This window comes from Dermochelys coriacea, chromosome 2 (genome assembly GCF_009764565.3).
Source record: "Dermochelys coriacea isolate rDerCor1 chromosome 2, rDerCor1.pri.v4, whole genome shotgun sequence".
In the NCBI taxonomy this organism is placed as follows: Eukaryota; Metazoa; Chordata; order Testudines; family Dermochelyidae; genus Dermochelys; species Dermochelys coriacea.
In genome coordinates this window covers 269,693,938-269,715,797 of record NC_050069.1, presented here as the reverse complement: position 1 = coordinate 269,715,797, position 21,860 = coordinate 269,693,938, and the positions used below count along the sequence as shown (strand labels likewise).

The following is a 21,860-nucleotide window of genomic DNA, read 5'->3' as shown; positions in this document are numbered from 1 at the left end:
CACATTGTTTTTTAGTCACCACACGCAACCCTCACCACATTGGACAATTATTTTTTGAATCAATAGGTTTTATGTCCATTTCACTTTTGTTACAATTTTTTTTTTATTAGAATAAATGTCAGACGGACAATGTTACAGGACAGATTTGTCATCCAGGTTACAAGACAAAAGAGGTACAGAAGAAAGGCAGACAAGAGCTTTGCATGGTAAACATATCCATTTCAAGACAATTAGGATGCAGACTATATACAGGTTTCAGAGTAGCAGCCGTGTTAGTCTGTATTCACAAAAAGAAAAGGAGTACTTGTGGAATTTATTTGAGCATAAGCTTTCGTGAGCTATAGCTCACTTCATCGGATGCTCACGAAAGCTTATGCTCAAATAAATTTTTTAGTCTCTAAGGTGTCACAAGTACTCCTTTTCTTTTAGGCTATATACAGGCCACCCAGTAACACAACCTCATATGGTAAAAAAAGCGAAACCAAAATGGTACCCAGCACTAGGAGAGAGGAATGTAAGTAATCTCATGTTATTGAACCACCAGTGCAAGTGGAAGGGGGGGGGGGGTATCAGAAGCAATATACACTTACATAAGAAAACCTGTGCCCTTTCTGTACCACCACAAACCTGGAATTTCCATGCTCAGAGTATTTATGAAACTGCTCCCAAACCATAGCATCATCGGGAGAATCGTTGACGCTACCCAAGTGCAGCTTCTCAGCGTTCATAACAGCCCATTATTCCCTGCAAACCATTCATGGTGGGGAAGGATCATCAGCCATTCCCACCAGTGAGCGATGACTGAGTTTAGCTGCCATTATACATGTGAGAACGTAAGTCCCTATAAAAACCCACACAGAGAGACTCAAGGAAAAATCCCCTAAACAATAAAAACTCCAGGACAGGACAGGCGCAGCCCTAATGCTGAGATTATCATCTGAACCTTGGACCAAAAGAAACCTATTTTGGAGGAGAGCCAGCAAGAGAAGGGCTTCTGCGCTGCAGGACAGCGACACCTTCCCACTAGGAGGGCAGGTATTAGGACACAAATCTTGCAGGAACAGCTGATGAGATTTCAGCCCCATTGAATCTAACCTAAACCCTAGCCCTGACTCTGCTCACCGGGATCCAGACATGCTGCCCCACCAGCCCTAGCCCAGCTCACACCGAACTGTGGGGCAGGCTTGTGAACATTCTGTCTGATGCTTTTAGAAGTCATTTCTACACCAAGGTGGCGCATACAGATAGCACTGCACAGACCTAGACTCGGACACTGCCTCAGGGAGTTTACCAGCTAAATAGGACAAGACATGGCATAGGAAAACAGATCGGGTGTGGGGATTATTGACTGGCAGGAGGAGGAAGGGGCAGGGGTTGCTCGGAGAGGAGAAATGGCTCTGTGCAGATGAGAACAGGGAGACCACTCCAGGGGTGTGGGGGGAGCATGATCCTGAGAAGGGGAGGAGTTGGGCAGACCTAGGAAGAAGGATCTGGACTCAGCACTCCCTGGTTTTTACCAGGAAGGTGCCAGGTATTTGCCAAACCGCAGCAGTTAACCCTTTCACGCATACAGATTCCTTCAGGCTCTGGAGAGCTAGAGAGCAGGTTTTACACCACTTGCCCTTCGGCAGATCCTGCCTCCCCCGCAGCATCGAGTGAGCAAAGAGGGAGTCTGCCACAGCACTGCAATCTCGCACACTTTAGTCAGCTGGTGCAGAATAGAGATCAGACACTCTTCATAGGTTTGTCCAGGGAGCCTGCGGGAGGATGAGATGCCGGGGGAGCAGCCCTTTAGACTGCTGCCCAACAGGGTCATTTACAATTGGCCAGGGACCCACCCTCCCACACTCCAGCCCTGAGGCCTACCAAGCGCAGGGATGAACTGGTCTGGACACAATGTGCTAGCTACAACCTAGTCACCCATCCCACTCCCTGGTGTTTTCCCAGTCTCCAGTCTTCGCCCTGGGGAAGCCTGCTCTGTCTGGTCTTCCCTCTGCTGATCCTGTTGTGGCATCGTACCTGGGAAGACAGCCCTGCACTTTGCACGCTTGCAGGGCGTCCCAGTCTCGTGGCTCTGCAGATGCTTGTGGAAGCTGGCCCTGACCTTGTAGCTCTTCTCACAGACGATGCATTGGACGTGCAGAGCACATGCAGAGCACGTTCGCTGGCCATTGGGCAGACGCTGCTTCTGAGCGGACATCTCCCCGCCCTCAGCACACTGGCTGGCCTTCCCTCTGGTCTGGAGCTGCTGGCCCGCACAGAGCTCGGCATGGCAGCTACAGTCCTTGCCACGCTCTAGGCAAGTCCTAGGGATTCTCCTTCCCGTGGCGCCGCTGGTGTCTGAGGAAACTCCCCTTCAGCCGGAAGCTCTTCCCGCACACTACACACTGGAACGGCCTCTCCTCCACGCAGACTTGTCGGTGATTCAGAAGGAACCACTTCCGGCTGTAGGTCTGCTCACAGCTGGTGTATTTATACGGCCTCTCCCCAGTGTGGCTTGCATAGTGTCAGACGAACTCCGAATGGCACCGGAAGCTCCTGGCACACTCGGTGCACTGATAAGGTCTCTCTCTGGAATGGCTCCTGTGCTGTTTCCCAAAGCTCACTTTCAGCCGGAAGCTCTTCCCACCCTTCGGACACGTGATATACGGCCTGCCTCCCGCATGGCTTGCCTGATGGATGAAGAGAGGCTTGATGCCACCCAAATCTCTTCCACGTGAAGTCAGCTCCCCCAAGACAGTGCCTGCCATCCTCCTTGGCGGCGTTAGGGAGCCGCACTGTCCCTCCCAAGCTGTTTTAGCAACCAGACTCTGGGAAACACTTCCCCCTGAACTTCCCAAGAGCATGTCACACGGCTCCAAGTCTTCAGGATCTTCTTCATGTCCCTGCCCCTCCATTTGAATCACAATCACCTCATCTGCAGCAACAGAGAGAGAATCAGCAACATCACTCCCTTTGCCTGCGTGAGCAAGAGAAAGGAAGCCTCTGCTGAGTCAGCCATTCAGTGACTCAATGCAGAAAAAAATAAATGCGTCGGCTTACTGAATGTGGCCGATAAAGCAGACAAGGGGGGCAGTTTTCGAAAGAGCCTCAGTGGAAACTTAGGAAACTTAGTCCCATTTTGAAAAGTTACTAGAGACTTTTGAAACTGGGATTTAGGTGCTTTTGAAAACTTTACCCAAGATAAATAATGAGTGCGCGCACACACGATCTAGGGCCCAAATTGAACATCAGCCGAGCAGCCCCCTTCCTGCTCAACACTTCTGAAAACCAGACCATTAGCATCTAAACTGAGAGAGGAGATTTCTGCCCTGAAAACTTGTCTGTAAACGAGAAGCTTCACATCTTTGGGTGGAGCTCTGGGGAAAGGGTGTATTTAAGTACCAGGGAGTATGAAGAGTCAGCGCTGAGTCCAGAAGGTCTAGACAACTGGAGAGCAAAAACTATCTAGTTAAGGTTATAATTCTATTCCCATTATAATCCTATTTTCAGAAACTCAGTCTTCAAAAGTTACCCTTTTGTCCCAAAACTTTTCATATATGGTCTGAAACCAAAGGAGATTTCCTTCCCCAAGTCTGAGTGAGATTTATCTGGACATTTATAGAAAAATGTAATTAACGTTCTCAGTTTTCTAATTTTCCTGCTGATATTGGCGCTTAGTAGTATCTTAAATTTGTGGGGTCAAATTCTCAGCTGGGATAAATTGTCATTCCTCCATTGACCTTGATGGCGCTCCACCAATTTACAAATTTCACATGTGGCTAGTCCTTAGTGAAGAATAACTGCTTAGTACATGGGGGGAGGGGTATTTTAAACAGTGAAGTCATAATGCATAAAAAGTGTTTTTTGTGAATGTGCTGTAAAAATCAGGTATCAAATTTTTGAATTTCTTCGCTCCAGCTCCGCTCTGGCACCAATAGTGACTGCTCCAGCTCTGCTCCAGCTCCGCTCCACTCTCCGACCCAAATTAAGTTTTAATAAAAAGGTGCATTCTATCATTTTGAAAAAACATTTTTATTCAGACTTTTAAAACCATTTAAATGTCATCAATGATACAAACTAGAATCATTCATAATTCATTCTGTAAAAAATTATTGCAGCAATCAAGTCGTCTTTCACACCCTGACGCATATCATTTAAAATTAACTTTAAAGCCGAAAACAGTCGCTCTACACTAGCTTGAGTTGTTGGCATGCTCGAAGCAATTCTACAGGCAGCCTGAATGCGGTGTGGGTAGCTGTGAATGGCCTCAAAAACAGTCTTAACTTTCAGCCTACCAATAGACTCCATAGCCTCACAATCTTCCCGAAAGTTTCTCTCAAATAATGCTTCATTACAATTATGAATCGCAGAAACTTGCCGGCGTCTGTCTTCTTTATCCAATTCCTTTTCAAAGGCGTCATCTTCTGAAGAACTGGTGTTTGAATTATCTCCATTTCCCTGTGATGGTTGAAGACGTCTCAGGGATGGACGCTTGAACAAGTTCAGAGTGGAGACGGAAGTTTGAGAACAGCCTGCTATTTCTGAAGGATGTGAACTTTCCGAAACCGCAAATTCGATTGTTGAGGACCCCTTTTGTTGTGTTTTGTTTTCTTCAACCTCTTTCGCAGAGTTCAAAAGTAGCAACAGATTTTGTTTTTCGAGTCGTCGAGCAATATCAAGGAGCCCTTCCTTTGCCTTTGGTATTTCCCTTGAGGTAAGAAGAATCCGATACCGTGGGTCAACATAAACTCCAGCAAGGAAATGAATATTGTCAAAAAGCTTCTCTTCGCGTTTCTGCATGGAGGATAGAATTCCTTCTGCAATTTGTCCACCATTTTCTTGCAAGAATTTTGACAGTTTTCGCCATTCCTTCATTAAAACTCCCGGGGTTACGTCGGCAGCTTGAAGATTCACGATTGTTTGGTTTGGCTTTGCCAAGAGGTCTCGCAGGTTCTTCACTTCGTCCCATTCAGCTTTTGTTAACTTGAATTCTCTTGTTCCAGCAGCAGCTGCCACTTGTTCACAGTAAGATTGAAAAACGAGAAGCCGATCAATCATCGCAAATGTTGAACCCCAGCGAGTCACAGTATCCAATGATTGAGTTACCCCATGTAGATCAAGCAGAACACTTTGAATACTTGGGGTCCGTAGTTTGACAACAACTTGTCGAATTTTTGCCAGAAATTCCTTTGCATGTTCTTTGTTCAGTCCATCCCAGATTGCCAACTGAAGAGTGTGAATACCACACCTCATCAGTTGGACTTTTGAGTCATCCTCATGAAGCCATGTTGGAAGTATGAGGCTAGGGTCATTAACCCATTGCGCAGCAGCATCCATGTTGAGTTCGATTTCATCCATTCCTTTAGTGCTTTCATCAGGCAAAATAGCTTCACTTCTGTCCACATCCCTGTTCTCAGAGGTAGAAATGGTTTCATTGTCCTCGCTGAAATTTTTGACGGCACACGTCATGTTTGCTGCATTGTCAACGCAGATGCTCAGCACTTGCATTTCACTAATCCCAAATTTTTCTAAAACAGCTTTTACTTGATTTTTCACATACAAAGAATTGTGACACCCTTCAGTGTCGATTACGTCCAAGGTTTTTACCACAGCTTTATCTTTTCCTTCTTCATAGTACTGAGCATTGATTGCAAGGAAATGTCTGTTTCCACGGGTTGCCGCATCCATTTTCAGGTAGCACAATTTTTGCTCCAAAGCTTTCTTGAGCTCTTGGCGACCAGACTCAGCTGTACTGACAACTAAATGACGAACTGCATCATGCCCCGTCGAAACGCCAAGCTGCTGACCCATCTCTCCTGAAATTTTTTGGAATCCTTTGTTCTTTAGCCTGAAGGTAGTGAGCGGTGTTGAACTCAAGCAAACCATTTCCATCAACCCTTCACGGAAAGTATTGGCATCCATGGTGACTGTAACCTTTGAGGACTTCAAATATGAGTCAAATTTTGTTTGCTCAATTTTGGGTTTCTTTTCAGATGAAGCTCCGCAAAAAATCTTTTCTCCGGGAGTTTTCAAAGAGCCGGATGGACGTCGTTTAGCCGCGTCAGCTTTCTGTTTTGCCTCATCTTCCTGGTCCTTTTTTGTAACCAGTGCCGCATAGTCTTCAGGATGGTTACGTTTTACATGCCGCCAAAGGTTGAAACTTTTCACGGCACTTGCTTCACTTGTCTTGAAGCTACATGGTTTGAGCTCGCCATTCACTTCCTTTTCCACCTTGCACGTTGCCGATTTCTTCTTTGCTTTTCGCAAAAGCCCAGATTTGGGGTTTTCAAATTCAAAAGTAAAGACATCATTGAGATCCTTTTCCGTAAATCGGCTATCAATCATGGGGGGCAGATTTGATTTTTTTGTTGAAGCCATGGCCAAATCTTCTTTTGCTGCTACCGCATCCAAAGGTTTCTTGTTATGATCTTCGAAAAGCAATGAACAAAAGCATTACATTTTTTTATAATGTACCTGCTTGTGATATCTTAACTACTTAAGGTACTTTGAATTTATTTTGGATTTTCTGGACAAAAAATGATAGCATTTTCTTTTTACACAAAATTATTACTAAAGTATATTTTAATATTTTAACATGTTTCTTGCAGTTTTAATAAAGTAAGAAGTATTTTTAATATACATAATAGAAATTTTTATTTATAAATTGCAAGTTAGTTTTTCTTATGAAATTTTGCTGTAAAATATTCAAAATATTTTCCAAGTTTTTTATTAATATCTCAAAAACGCTTTAATATAGAGATAGCAATGAAATGTGGTACGTGTCGTAGCGTTAGTACATGCTATCGCTGTTCTACAACATTCATTGTTGGGAAGTAACGAGGTTACACGTTACAAGGCTGAGAATAAACTTTCATGGGAAAGCGGATTCAAATTGCAAGCACATTCCTTTTAGTAAAGAGAGCAAATTTTCAGAAATATGTTTTTGCTTCATCAGCTTCAAGAGATTATACAAGATAGAGCAAATAACAGGTTCAATCTTGTATGATGTTTCCAGCCTGATGAAGGAAAAACATATTTCCGAAAATTTGCTCTCTTTACTAAAAGGACTGTGCTTGCAAATTTGAATCCGCTTTCCCGTGAAAGTTGATTTCCAGCATTCTATCATACAACAACATTCAAACAACATTATTTAAACTACAGGCTTCATGAACTGGGGGGACTGGGTCAATTTTATTTAATATTTTTTAAATCTTCGTCTATTTAACAGATACAACCATGGAATATGATTTAATGTTAAAAACATGGATTAAAACGGTACTCTTAGTTTATTTTGTATAATTAACCGTTTCCGAGAAAACTATTCAAAATTTTAATCTGCTTAGCTATTTAGTATGATGCAAACAATTTTACTTATTATTTATTTTCCAACTTTGGAACCATACATTTTAAACGTAATAATAAAAAAAACCCCAAAATTATTAACTTATTACGGAACATAATACCACTGCCCATAGCTAGGGGCAGTCGATGACAAGCCTTTCTTGAAATATGAAATAAAAATGACGAACTGCCAGTTCAGGACGCCTACAGTTTAAATAATTTTGGATAATGTAATATGATAGCACATACTAACGCAAAGACAGACAATTTCTTTACTTTATATTAAAGCATTTTTGAGATATTAATCAGAAATTAACTTTTCATCACCTCCTTGAAGGAACTGCATCTCCCTTCGGAAGAATTTTAGAACACGTGTTCACAGAAACGTTTTTCTTAAAATGACCTAAGGATTCAGCCCCAAAGTTGTGTTGGACATTTTCCAATCACTCTGGATATATCACAAAAATCACTCGCAATTTATGTAAAAATGTTTACTGTATATTTATATGCTGCACACGACTTTTTCAGTAAATTTAAAATTACAAACACCAAAAGACCTTTGAACAGATGGCATATATAATAAGTCCGCCACAATGATACGGGAGCATGTACAAGTGTACCGGTAACGGGAGCCCGTGTGAGAAATGAGCTTAAGTGATTAATATCTCTTGCAATATCTTAATATATCAATAAACAAAAACATTTTTTTTTGCAATATACCTGTTTGCGATATCTTAAATGTTGCGTCTTGCATCACACTTTTCCATAATCGCAGCACTCAGCACGTCTCGTTGATCAACCCTTACAAAAGAAGTATCAACACATACTAATCTAACTAAGCTATGCGAGTACGTACTCGCCTAACCTTGGCACAAGAGTGGGAGCAGTCTGCAGTGTTACCGGATGTCTGATAATTATCTGATTCTTTACTAAAAAACATATCTCCCAAAAACTTGATAATTTTGTATCTGTACATTAAATCTTGATTTTGGCCAAAGTGAGAAGAATTGTGACATATTATGTAAAGTGGTAAAGTAGATGTTAATATCAATTGTTATACAATCTGAAACTTTTTTGCACCTTTAGGACTCTCTTGCTAAATATAATCCATTTTGGATTGAAAATGAAAAAAGAAACTGGAGCACTGGAGCAGATTTTCTGTGCTCCGGCTCCAGGCAAAAACCTGCAGCTCCACTGGTCCGCGCTCCAACTCCGAGCTCCGCTCCAAAGCCCTGGTAAAAATGTCTATTAAAAAGTTAGTCCATGATTCAATACAGCTGCAAAGTTTACACTGTGCCACCCTGTCCAATACTGCTGCTAGGCATTTGATATATTTACTGAGTGCTGCGAACAAACAATGTACAGTGTTGCAAAAACCTACCAGACACATCTCAATAGCAGCACAGGTAGCATCTCCCTCCTCCCCTATTTTTTTCCCTCTTTTCTGTCTTTTTAAAAGGAAAGAAAAAAGAAATTAAATGCAAAATAAATATTGTGTTAATGCAATGCTTGGCTCAGAGTTTGGAACAAAGAACTATGGGTAATGCAAAAGTGAAGATTCTGATAATGTTAACTCAGCTTAGGAAACAGCATTTCTCTTGTAATCGTTGCATTTGGACAGTGTCAAGATTGCAAATCGTCTCCTGGATTTGAGGAAAAGAGGATTTCCAGCTATTTCACACCTTATCGAAGTTGTCACAATCCATCTCACCTGCGCAGAGCTCTGTATGGATTTGCCTTTCCTCCGAGACCTGCATATCCCGCACACTTGGCTCTTCCTCGATGTCCCTCCGGCAGGAAGCGTAGTGTGCAGAAGCTTGGCACCCTGTTCACGGCAGACAGAGGAACGCATTGCTTTTCTGATCTCCACAAACACTATACAAGGAAATGTCAACCTAGTACCCCAGTGCTGTTTCTGGGCTGGAGGAGACACACGTTCTGATTGGCTACAAACATTTCACTGAGGATCCACTGGAAATAAATGCAGAAGGGTTCAGAGCCAGGAGAACTTGAGACTGGTGGAAATCAAAAGGTGATGGCTGCGTCCATAAAGGGGCAGGTGGTACCGATACGCCTGGGCCTAAAATGGAGCTGTGCAGAACAGCATTGCCCAGGCTTTGCTTCAGGAGAGCTACCTGGGAGTAGAGTCTGCACCAGCCCTTCGGCGGGAGCAGCGTGCACTACCCTCTGTGGCTGGCCAGCCCTGCTGGTAGTGTGGAAGTGGTGAGGGAGAGGGGGTAAGGACCTTTGTTGTCTCCTTTTGGGGGTACAGCTCACTCGGGGACTAGTAGGGAACAACCTCAGCACTAAGGACTGCAACTGCCAGGATAGAAGAAGGCTCCTTGCACTATAATCTCTTGGTCATCTGTACAGTGACCAGCCAGAGTCTGGGCCAAAGGTTTTACTGGATTTCACTCACTGTTTGGGCAGCTTAGCGCATCACTCACCAGTGTAGGGGTCTGTAGAGAACTCTCCTTCCCCAAAGTGTTCCTGATCCTCAGCACAGGACTGTTCCTCTAGTTTAATCCATGATAAAACGTCACAGCCAAAGACTGTATAATGGGTTCATGGAAAGAGATAAGAATAAAACACAGCATCTATTATTACATCTCACTGACTCATTCTGACGAAGCATCTGGTGAGATTTTAATCTGAACACATAAGGGCTAAACTAGAAATTACATCATGATTGTCCATCCCTTCTATTAAGTGCTGACAGGGGCAGAGATTAGTCACCAAGACAGTTTCACAGAGAAGGGGAGACTTTGGAAAGTGTTCTCATATCTCTTGACTATGTAACAAGTGTTTTAATGCAGTGATGGATGCTGTAGAAATATAAATAGATATGGTAGAAAATGTGCCAAGGGCCTAGCTACTATAGCAATGGACATACTAGGAATACCCAAGATGGATGGAAAATTATACAATCTGTAGAAGCCAGCAAAGGTTTTGCTGGAGGGCTAGTTTCTCTTTCTTTAAGCTCAGCTGATATCCGGAGAACACTGACACAGGTAAGTCCAAAGGTGGGCATTTGGTATAACCACATGTGCAACATTACAGAGCTTTAGGTCATTGTTAAAAATCATTTATATAGTGCTGCAGACTCTAGACAGCACATCAAACCATGCTGAAGTATTCAGATTCATAGATTTTTAATGCCAGAAGGGACCATTATATCTTGTCTCACCTGCATAATGCAGGCCAAAGAAAATCACCCAATCATTTCTGCATCAAGCCCTAACTTTGGTTTGAACTACACACTGGCAAAAGGGAAGGTATAGGCAATCTTGGTGATACAAAAGACAATATTAGAGATGCATCCGATGAAGTGAGCTGTAGCTCACGAAAGCTTATGCTCCAATAAATTTGTTAGTCTCTAAGGTGCCACAAGTACTCCTTTTCTTTTTGCAAATACAGACTAACACAGCTGCTACTCTGAAAAAAGACAATATGTAGGTATATACAAGCATATGATAAATGGCACAGGTACAGATAAGGAGATCGTAGAATACATATGGCTTGATGCAATCAGTACAGAGTGGGAGAATTACTAATGCCTTAGCTAAATTAGAAAGTACTGTACAGATATAGATAAGGAGAGGTTGAATTGGGTCGGTTTGTAGTGGCTACAACAGCCTGCCCACATTTCCTGGTTACTGTTATCTTGTGCTAAGCTTTCGTTTAAATAAATAAATAAATACATACATACATACATTCTGGCGCTTATGGTTGCCTGCCGACTGAATTTAATCAACCCAATTATATCTGCTTGAGTGTGCAAACAGCTTGAAACAATAGCTCATAGAGATACACACTGCTCCTATTCAGATTGATAAGGTGTTGTCTCTGGAGCCTACTGATGGCAACTTGAACTCCCAACATTTTAAACTTTCACTGCTGATCGAAGCTCACAAGACAAAAAAGAGAAAGTATCCCATAATGAACTGAGTCATCCATTGTGGAGTCACAGAACGGCAAAGCTGGGGCTGGAAGTGGGTTTTGGGAAGAATCCCACCACCTTTTTCATCTCCGATCACATGGTGCAAAGGGGTATAAGGAGATGGGTATTTGGCGGTAAATATTTCTACCCATTCTTCTGCATTTTGACAGAAGATCAATAACTTTCCTTCCATCAAACATGTTAAATGTAGAGTGGTCAGAGCATGCATGCTGTTAGGCAGTGGTAGAAAGCTGGCACTAGATACGGGATACTGTAAATTGAGGTAAATCGATTACTCCTTCACCATTACCTTCATTTTGCTGTCAATCAATGTGTCTATTTCAGAGGCATTTATTTTACCCTACTGATATGAATGTGTCTCACTTTTTCCTCTTCACTAACTCACAACTTCAAGCATAGTTTGAGAACAGCTGTTCAGCAGGCAACCAAGGAATTGATCTGGTCTGACTCTGGGTGTTCCAACAGCTTTAATTTCTTTTAGTTGCTGAGGCCCAAAGGTTAGCCACTGTCAACTTGCAATAGTAGGCAACCAACCAAAAATATGCAAGTCAGAAAGTGTGCTTTATCTTGTTATTGTTGCATTCAGTTGGTGTCTGGCTTGGGCAGAGGCAGATTGCCAGCTTTTTACTTCACTCACCCCTCTGTAGAGGGACAGCACAAGCTCAATGGGACTTATGTGATGTCTAGCCTTTGTGCAGGTGCCCTGTCTGAAGAGGTGAATTTTACCCTTTGGAATTGTTTCAATCCATTACTGACCTGAGCTGGGGTCTGCAGGGACACCTCTTTCCTTAGCATTGCCCTGTTCCCAAACACATGGCTCTGCGCCTTGTTCGGTCTGGCACCACTGGCCAGGTGCAGCAACGGGAGAGTCTGCTCACGGGAGTGTGGGGGGGGGTGTGGAGGGAAAGAAGAAAGAATTCCATTATGTTTATCTAATATCTATTTAGCTGCTGGCAACACATTAAAATGTCTGAAAAGCTAGAACCACCGAGGTTCACAAGAACTTTGGTTCTTGGTTTGTCCTTCCCATGCCCTTTCTAAATTGTTTTAATCCATTACTCACTGACACACGGCTCAGTAGAGATTTTCCTTTCTTCAGAGTCCTGCAGATCCCCGATATACGGCTCCTCCCCTCGCTCTATCCGGGACAGGATGTCAGGTTTAGAAACAGCATAGTCTGTTCATGGGAGATATTAGGTGGGATACAGTAGGATGTTTTAGTCAGATCAGTTACAGAGGGATTAAAAGGATCCTTTCAACTGTGATATTAGCTATTTTTTTTTAAATCACATTTATAACAAATCAGTTTCAATGAAAAGTCGAACCTGGTTTACTTAAACATTGTCTAGGGAGGGGCCAATCCTACAGGTGCTTACTACCAAGCACAGGATTTATTGCTGGTAGTAGGCCCATTAACTTCCCCAGTCATCACTGTTATTACCTGCAATATAGTAGCACTTAGAGGCTCCAAACAAGATCAGGGCCCCATTGTCTCTATTGCCCAAACATTGGTTCTTTTCACTCCCCATGTTATGGATAATGAGGCTGGGATGAATAGCCTGGATTCATCATACAAACTGCTGACATTGCTCCAGAGAGGCCAGATTCCGGGGAAGCTCTTGGAGGCTCTTTCACTGGAGGAGGTTAATTCTATGTTCTCCTTTGGGAATGACTGAATGGCTGGTCATTTCAAGGTTTGACACCAGAGCCTGAGTTGGACTGTGGGATGGTGTTTACTGTGGGGGATGTGAAGAGATCATTGAACACCCTCCTCCTCCATTCCTAGCAGCAGCTATGAGTTGGACTCTAATTTGGTTCCAAGCGATCTTTATACCGTACAGTCATTTGAATAAGGGGGAAAGGGTCCCTATATGGAAGGGTTATTGTATGTCAATTTAGTATATTACTCAAGAACAGAGCAACTCCACAGGGACAGATGCATGCTCATCGCATCACAGCTACGTTGTTGAGGATGGAGGACACCAGAATGCCAAAGCAGCTATGGAATGAAAAACTGGAAGCAGGTAACCATACACGACACAGCCAGAAGAAACTCTTCAAGGACACACTGCAGCATAATCAGAAGCAATGCAACATTGCAGCTGGGAGTTGTCACAATAGACAGATCGCGCTGACGAGCAGTCAGGGATGAGGTTACTCAGATCTTGATTCTGAGGCAGAGTCATACACTGCAGCAGATTCACCAGGCATAGAGCATAATCCCTTCCTCAACACTGAGCTACATGTGCCCTTGATGCGGAAAGGACCAACACTTTCACATCGGCCTTTTCGGCCCCAACGTAACACTGTCATCAGCCTCATCTGTGGTCACCAAGGGCAACAACAATTCCTCAAGAACGGTGAATTTTAATTAGCTATTCTGTCGTTATCTACACATAATCAGCCATGTTGTGGGGGAAACCCACAATGCCAGTTAAAACACTGTTCCTTCTCCCATGCAGACAGGACCATCAGTGCTAACTATTTTATGCTTCCCCTGGATCTGCAGAAGGAAGTGCACCTGCTTGGGGTTTATATTACCCTGGACTTGACTCTTCAGTTGTTTCTCTTTGGATACATTTTTCATCAACAGCCGACATGGAAACTAGCAACTTTCTGTATCTAGACAGAATTTGAAACGTAGATCACACTGTGCTTCTAGTATGGGATAAGAGGGGGTGGTGGCCTTAAGCCCAATAGTGTATATTTTGGTATTTCTTCCACAGAAGGATGTGAGAAACTTGAGCTATCATAAACATCTGGAAGACTAATGGCATTGTCCCAGGACAAATCAAAGGAACTGTGAGCAGGAGGAAACCCAGTCCATGAAAGATCTCACCACTTCTAATAAAGGAGTGAAAACTGATCCTTACCCAGTGAGATCAGGGTCTCATAATTCCCCTTTATCGTGTTTTTGTAAAGCTCCTTCTGCCATTCATTCAGGCTCTTCCATTCCTGCTCATTGAAATAGACCGAGATGTCATCAAATGTCACTGGCACCTGAAATTACAAGGGGGGAGTCGCTCACCACCTTCTAATTCTGTCACACCCACCTTTTTATGTTATCTCTAAGAATGTTTTAAAGTTAATTTAATTTGAGTTTAGCCAGAATCAAGATACCATGGGCCAGATATCCAGCCCGTATAAATCAGCAATACCCAACTGTCTTCAAAGCAGCTATGCCTAGTTAGGCTAGCTGAGGATCTGTCCCCATACAGGGGTCAGAGTTTGCAGCTTGACATGGCTATTATTTAACATGACAGTAGGTCCCAGAGGCCCCAATCAAGATCCATCTCTATTGTACTAGGTGCTGCAGAAACACAGGAGAAGCAGAGAGTTTATAACAGATTATCTTTGAACATGCAGATTTAGGGAAATGTTGGACTGCAAACATTGCAGTTTGGGAGTCTTCTGAATCTGGGGTTTGGTTCTGTCCATTGTAGCAACAGGATGCTTCAAACCAGAGCTTTGGTTCATGCCCATCTCTAAATTAAATTGTTCATAAAAGAAAATCTAGACATTGAGCTCCTCTATTAGTTCACAGAGCAAGAAATGACACCCCCATCTTTACTGTCATCTGGAAAGATCACATTTACAGAATAGGATCATTCCATGTCTGCAACCCTTCAGACGCTGGCTTTTTCATCTGCCAACCAGGGGACCAGCTAGCACTAGTTGTGCCAGTGGTTTCCGTGATGGGATGCCTGTCTGCAGAGAATGTCTGAGCCCATAACCACCCATCCACTCTCATGCAGGATAATGGGAGTTTAATCAAATAAAAATGATTCACTTTGCAATCTGCAGTTTAAGCATCTTTGATTTTCCAGTGAGAAGGGTCTAACTAACATTGACTGAATTTGAGTGAACAGCTCCAAGGAACCATAATCAGCTGACAGGCACAGTAAATGCCAGTCAATAAGGTGCATTAACTAAATACATATGAATGGATTGTTTTCACTGTGTTGGAATTTCAGAACATTAAATCTGAGTAACATTGATATTAACCGGTCTCGGCGGTTCCCATTTGCACTCCTCTGTTCATGGGTCCATCTATACAATTCTCTCCCAGGTGCAGCAAAGTTTCTGCAGGCACACTGGAAAATAGACGGGAAAGCGTACCATAGAGAGGCAAAGCAGGTTTCATTGCAAGTGGGGTTTCACACACAAAAGAAAAGTTTGAGTGTGGAAAATCCAACCTAGGCTGTTAGGCTAATGCAAACCACTCAGTTGGTATCTGGGATGAGAGGGTAACATTTTGAAATGCACAGGCCCTGTGGGCTTTGCCTATGAGAGGTGCAGAGTGTTGCAGAGGAAGGCTCTAAAATGGCAAAGAGGCAGCGGGGAAAGTCGAAAACTGAAAAGGGCAGGTAAGAGCAGACAGGAAGGATAGTCCAGTGGTTACAGCGCTAGCCGGGGTTCAATTCCTGTTCTTCCATGAATATTCTGTGGAACCTTGGGCAAATCTCAGTCTCTCTGTGCCTCAGATTTACACCTGGGGATTATAGCCCTGCCCTACCTCACAGGGGTGTCACGAGGATAAATACATTAAAAGATGGGGAGTCACTCTCATCCAGGGCCATATAAGTACCTAAAATAGACAGATAGTGTGGGGTCCTTCTCCCTTCTCTGACTATGAACTTTGGGCTTCTGTCCTTTCCTTAATCTGAAGAGCTTTTTTCAAGATGTTAGATTTGTTCGTCCATTCCCTCCCCTTTGCCCCAACTGCTCCCATCAGCACGAGAAGGGAGTGGGGTGAGTCATCTAACTAGTTCTGATCAGCGCAAGGGTTGACTCAAAAAACCCTTTGCCACCCCATCACCATCTGAGCACTTTTAGAGCAGCAAAGACAAGAAAAGAACGAGCCTGTGAAAAAAAATCCCTTGTGTATCTGGTAATAGAAGGGACTTGCTTAATAAACCTTTTAACATGGTACAGCCTCTTCCACCAGAAGCACTAAAAATGTTTTACGAATATTGGTGGCTTAAGCCTCAGGTACCCCTGTGAGGAAGGTAAATATCATCCCCATCTTAAAGATGAGGCTCAGAGAAGTTAAGAGGCATGTCCAAGATCACACAGGAAGTTTGTGGCAGAGCTGGGAAATGAGTCATAGAATTATAGCAGGGTAGGACTGGAAGGGACCTCAGTAGGTCATCTAGTCCAGTCCCTTGCACTCAAAGCGGGCTAGAATAACAACTAGACTCAGATCTCGATTCCCAGACCTGTGCATTAATTACAAGACCATCCTTTCTACTCTATGCTGACTTCTGCCTCCTTAGTGCTCGTTGAGATGTGCTGTGACAATGCTTATTTTCCTAGCTCATCGCTTTGACCGCGTCACCCCCCTCTCTGCATCCCTCCACTGCCCATCACATCAACAGGAAACGTCTCCTTGTCTGTATCCCCCATTCCATCTCTTCCGACACTTCTATTGTAGATTCCTTGGGAAAGGGACTGTCTTTTTGTTCTGCGTCTGTACAGCACCTGCCACAGTAGGGTCCTGGTCTGTAACGGGGACTCTTAGGCATTACCACCATACAGACAGAATTAGTTACCTTGGGCACCTCCCCGTTAGTGCCTGGGGGGAGCCTCAGGATCCAGAAGTTCCTGTTCTTCAGCAGGTTCTCCATGTTCTCCAGCCTCCTCTGCAGCAGCCCATACTCCTGGATCAGAGTTCCCAGCACGGCCCACTTACTCTCCAGCTGGTTCCCAAACTCCACCACAGTTCTCTCACAACCTATTAGCTTTTTTTCAGCCATCCACATTCTCCCTTCCAGACCCAGCAACCGTGTGGCATGAGAATCTAATTTCCTCTCAACAGCTTGGACTGCGGCTAGTACAGTCTGAAGGGAAGCCTCTGCACTTGGAAGTGGTGTTTCTTGTACAGATGTTTGCTCAGGGAGGACCGGTGGCTGTAAGGCGGCCAAGGGCTGCGGTTCCACCTCCCATTCATCAGCCTGTTTCAAGGACAGAAAATGAAAACAGAGTTGAAGTCACGTTTCCTATCGGCAAAGTTAGCTACAAAGAAACAGGACAAGCAGCCGCTCACATGCAACAGGCCGCCCAGACTGTTCAAGAGTTGCATCTTTATCATCATCGGCTCACATTCCAGAAGTGATGGTTAAAAAGCTGCTGACATTTTCATTATAATCCTCATTTATAAGGGTCAATGGGAATGGTATTGAACTGAAATGTCCCATGCATCTCGGGCTTTGTCCTAATTTGTTTGAGGAAAACTGCAATATAAGGCAACAGCTTTTCTAATCACGTTCATTTACAAACAAGAGTCAATCACTACAACAGTCTTATGAGAAGAGAATTAATGAGCCTGGCATGAGGTCTCCTTGCGACAGGGTCCCAGAGACTCCCAGGGGATGAGCTGGAGGGGGAATTCCCTGTGCGAAGAGACATACTTGCACTAGCTCTAGAGAAGTGTAGTGTCAGCTGTGAGTGGCAGGAAGCGCTAGCCGTTCTGAGGACACACTGCCCAAGTCCAGCCGCACACACTCAGGGCGGCTCGCCTCCCCCACTGCTTGCACCACTGCAACTGTGCTCTATTTTTAGCATGTTAACTAGATCTAAGTTAGTGCAAATATGCCTCCTTAAAACGGGAATCACACAACCAACTCGAAGTGTGGACATATCCTGGGTCTCTCGCTCTCTCTTATGGCCCATCTGTGCACTAACATTTATCCCATCAGGAGATGGTGTTATATTCCAGCAGTGACCAGACAGGATAGGAACAAACTAACTGTACAAAATCGGTGCTATAGTCTGTACAAACTTAAATTTCACAACACCCCAGGTAGGTATCCTTATCCCCAGCATTCAGGTGCAAAAACCATTTAGAAATGTTAAGCAACTTGCACAAGGGCAAAGAGTAAATGTGTCTGGACCAACATTTGAATCCATGTCCCCTTCTTCTCCTCATGTCCTTGTCACGAACTTGATCTTTTTCCAGAACTGTCCCCAAATAATATCTAACGCCTTAGATCACTATGCTTCCTAGGCAAATCATTTCACTGTGTCCTAGTTTTCCTCTCAGTAAATTAAGATCTCCTCAGTCATCAAATTTACTTGGCTTCCTAAATAAAGTATGATTATTGCTGTTTTTACAGATGGGAAAATTGAGACCTGCTGGGGATAAGAAACTTGCCTCAAGAGCATTGTGGTCCAGCAGTTTAAACACAGGCCTGAGCATCAGGAGAGCTAGGTGTATGAGAACATGAACCTCCATTTATCACCTCCCCAATTAGACAGAAGACTGCAGTGAACCCTGCTTATATTAAGGCCAGTCAGTAGAAGACATGGAAACAGAGTTCAGAGGTCACAGGCCCGTGCTCATTTCTCTAGCCCTGCAGAGATCCTCCAGGTTGAAGTTTCATTCACCTCTTTTGTCTCAACCAACTTTTCCCCCAAAAAACTGCTACATTTTTGCCAGAGGTTCCCAAAATCTAAAACCAGCTAATTCCACATAAAGTTTGGCAATGAATATTCACCCAGTTCTAATCCCAATATTTTGCATCTCTGCAGCACCTTCCCTGGGAGGATCTCAACGCAATTTACATTAGACACATTAAGACTCATAACCACCCCAGGGAGGCATGAAGTAGTATTCCCCCTGAAGAGACAGAGAAACTGAGATTAAGTGGCCTGTCCAAAAGTCACATAGCAAGTCAGTACAGAAGTGGGATCAGAAATCATGACTCCTGGCACTCAATCCTTTGCTTAAGCCATGAAACTGTTCTTCCTCTCAATATAAACACATAGTGTTACTCATCAACCAACATTTAGGTACCTCTTCGATGATTTTTTTCCGGAAGGCTCCTCTTCCTTTTGGTTGCGATATGGACTGTGGGTTCCCATTCATGCTCGGGTAGACATTCAGAGTTGGAACCGCTGTTTTGGTTAGAAGCAACCGCTTTCCAAATTCTAATTTTTTTTGCGTCACACTTGAAATGTCAAAGCACTCGTCTGTGAAGTGCGCAGAGCAGATCAGCGAGCGGTCATGTCCCCCTCTCCAGTCTGCTCTCTTCATCCGAACAAATCTGTCCCAAAGGCTCCTAACATGAGGGTCTTTTGGAAATTTGAACAAGGATACACCATCTTGGGTGGTGTTGGAACACCTGGCCACTACGCAGCGAGCTGGCATGGTTTGTAACGTAAAATGTTACTACATTACAATGTCACTAGCAGGAAAGTTCTAGAGATTCCTCCAGCTGATCTGTTAGGAAACAGCCTTCAAAGGTTTGTAAGTAGCTCTGGGAGTTGGTTGCATCCCTGGTCTCCCAGAACAGTTCTGACACTGTAGCTGTTCAGTGTAATGCTCAGAATCCAAACAAGCGAGAACACTCCCTTCGTCAAACTCCTTGGCTTTTTATTTGAATGACACCTAAAAAGCAGAGAGAAAACCCTCTCATGCACATAATTATAATGATGTTGTGTAGCCACACCAGGTGCATGTAAATATTCAGTTACTTATTTTAAATAAAAAATTATGCAATGTTTTACGAGCCTGGTTTTGAAAAAGTTAGGTGTGGAACTGCAGATACAAAATGAGTACACAATTACATACACACCATCCAGGTAACTGCACATGCATATGCCTGGTTCTGATCATTTCCATTCCTTTCCCAGACCTGAAGACGACCTCTGGCTGGCTCAAAAGCTTGTCTCTCTCACCAACAGAAGTTGGTCCAATAAAAGATATTATTGCACCCACCTTGTCTCGCTAATATCCTGAGACCAACAAGGCTACAACTACACTGTACACAACATTGGCAGTTACACGGTTTGTGCGCACAATCACGACAACTGCATGTGAAACTTGCACATCTAAAATTTTTTGACATTGGGCCCAACCTGTTCAATCTACTGTCCTCCTCCCCTGCCAGTATTCATCCTTGCACATCAAAGCACTTTAAGAACAATTAATGCATTTTCAAAATCCTTATGTGAGAAATAAGAATCTATTACCACTCCCATTTTACAGCTTCTGTGTGCCAGGCTGTCAGGGATGAAGTGACCTGTGCTTAATTTGTGCCAGGGCTTGCCAGAGCTGAGCCCTGACACCTCTAGGCTTAGGAGTTCATAGTCCTAACACCTCTGGCTTCGCCGCATCAGTTATGAAAGTCAAAAAATTGCTTAAGCTCCGGCACCTATTTGCTTAAGCCCCAGCTCAGCTTTCATTACAAAATTAAGCACTGGAAATAACTCACCCAAGTCAGTAGCAAAGTCCAAAATAGAATCCAGGCTGCTTGACATTAGGTAACCCTCTGACACAGCAATGAGCCTCCTGTGTAAAGCGATGCTGGTGCCCTGTTAACACCCTCTGCAGCCAAGCACCTGCAGCCGCCAGGCCCTGACTACCACCCTCCAGGATGCATCGAAGCAGGCACAAGCTCCAAAGGCCACCTGAGGCAGGCGAGCGGAGGCGCTAAGAACCAGCCACAGCCCAGGAATCAAGGCATTTCCTTGCTAGCCTTCCCCCCGCCCGGCTACACAAGCCGTGGCAAAGCTAGGCCCGCTCTCGCTAGCGCTAGGAAGCGGGGTGCTAGCTGCGCCCAGGGGCGGGGTAGGGTGACCACACAGCATATGTGAAAAATCGGGACGGGGGTGGGCGGTAATAGGTGCCTATATAAGGCAAAGCCCCAAATATCAGGACTGTCCCTATAAAATCGGGACATCTGGTCACCCTAGGGCAGGGTGCCCCCGACGCTACGGCCCCCCGGGCTGGAAGTCAGGACGGGCGCCCGGGAAAGGCAGCTCTCCCCCGCCGCACCGCTCTGCGCCTGCATTCGGAGCAGCCGGGCAACGTGTAAACGCGCAGCCCAAGGGGTCTGGAGCCAGTCCCTGCCGGGAGGCGGGGGACACTGGGCACACGTGCCCCGGCTCTGCAAGGGGCCCGGCGGCCAGGCACCGGGGCTACGTACCGCAGCGCCCCTGCTCCGGGCCCTTACCTGGGCAGCGGCCCGCTCGGCCATGGCCCCCCCGGGCGGGGCTTCTGCAGCGGGCCCGGCCCGGCCGAGCTCCGCTCCCGCTGCGGGCTGGGCAGAGTCCCGGCGCCGCCTCGCCACGGGCCGGCCCCGCTGCCGGGCGGAGCGGAGCGAGCGCAGCCGGGGCGCAGGGAGGGAGGCCGGGAGCCGCGGCCGGGCTGGCGGGGCCGGGAGCGGCGGGGCGGAGCGGGGCGGCAGCGGCCCCTGGCGGGGAAGCTGCGCATCGGGCGCGGCTGCCGCTGTGCCCTGGAACGGTTGTTAGCGGTTGTAACACACGTGCCAATGCGTCTTCCACCCGGGGACGGGTGACCACCCTAGGGGCAAAGCCACGACAGCATGGGCGGGTCTTTAAGTGAGGGACCCCGGTGGCCCTCCGTGCAAGTGAGAGTTTTAGCACCTGTGGGTGACAGAATAAAGGGGCCCACGCCCCCCTCCTTCCCTGTGCCAGTCTCTATCAGCCTGAACTCACCCCAGATAGTGAAAAGAAAAGGAGGACTTGGGGCACCTTAGAGACTAACAAATTTATTGGAGCATAAGCTTTCGTGAGCTACAGCTCACTTCATCGGATGCATTTGGTGGAAAAA

The 21,860-nt window shown here is 45.0% G+C and overlaps 1 protein-coding gene across 6 annotated transcripts; it reads right to left on the bottom strand.

Moving 5' to 3' along the window:
- Positions 1–434: 434 nt before the first annotated feature.
- LOC119850770 (zinc finger protein 282-like) lies at positions 435–21,475 on the bottom strand. Of its 6 annotated transcripts, XM_038389308.1 has the most exons (10): positions 21,241–21,475; positions 20,500–20,695; positions 19,080–19,673; positions 16,837–17,238; positions 14,158–14,284; positions 12,348–12,461; positions 12,041–12,154; positions 9,771–9,875; positions 9,035–9,148; positions 3,996–6,410 (listed from the first exon to the last, which is right to left on the bottom strand). In XM_038389308.1, exons 3-10 carry the CDS (start codon positions 19,431–19,433, stop codon positions 4,066–4,068), a joined length of 3,675 nt encoding a protein of 1,224 aa, XP_038245236.1. In that variant the 5' UTR covers positions 19,434–19,673; positions 20,500–20,695; positions 21,241–21,475; the 3' UTR covers positions 3,996–4,065. The 6 variants fall into 6 exon arrangements, with proteins under 6 accessions (XP_043362982.1, XP_038245236.1, XP_038245237.1 ...); XM_043507047.1 differs by lacking the exons at positions 3,996–6,410; positions 20,500–20,695 and adding an exon at positions 435–2,917 and having other exon boundaries at positions 21,241–21,474; XM_038389309.1 differs by lacking the exon at positions 20,500–20,695.
- Positions 21,476–21,860: the final 385 nt, after the last annotated feature.

What these genes read in the sequence shown, in the direction of transcription:
- LOC119850770 (XM_038389308.1), bottom strand. Translation starts at nt 19,433, where the DNA reads ATGCCAGCTCGCTGCGTAGTGGCCAGGTGTTCCAACACCACCCAAGAT. An exon ending in CTCTACTGAGCCGTGTGTCA is followed by an intron (nt 12,155 to 12,347) that starts GTGAGTAATGGA and finishes TCCCGTGAGCAG; the next exon opens with ACTCTCCCGTTGCTGCACCT. An exon ending in CTCTACAGACCCCTACACTG is followed by an intron (nt 9,149 to 9,770) that starts GTGAGTGATGCG and finishes TGCCGTGAACAG; the next exon opens with GGTGCCAAGCTTCTGCACAC.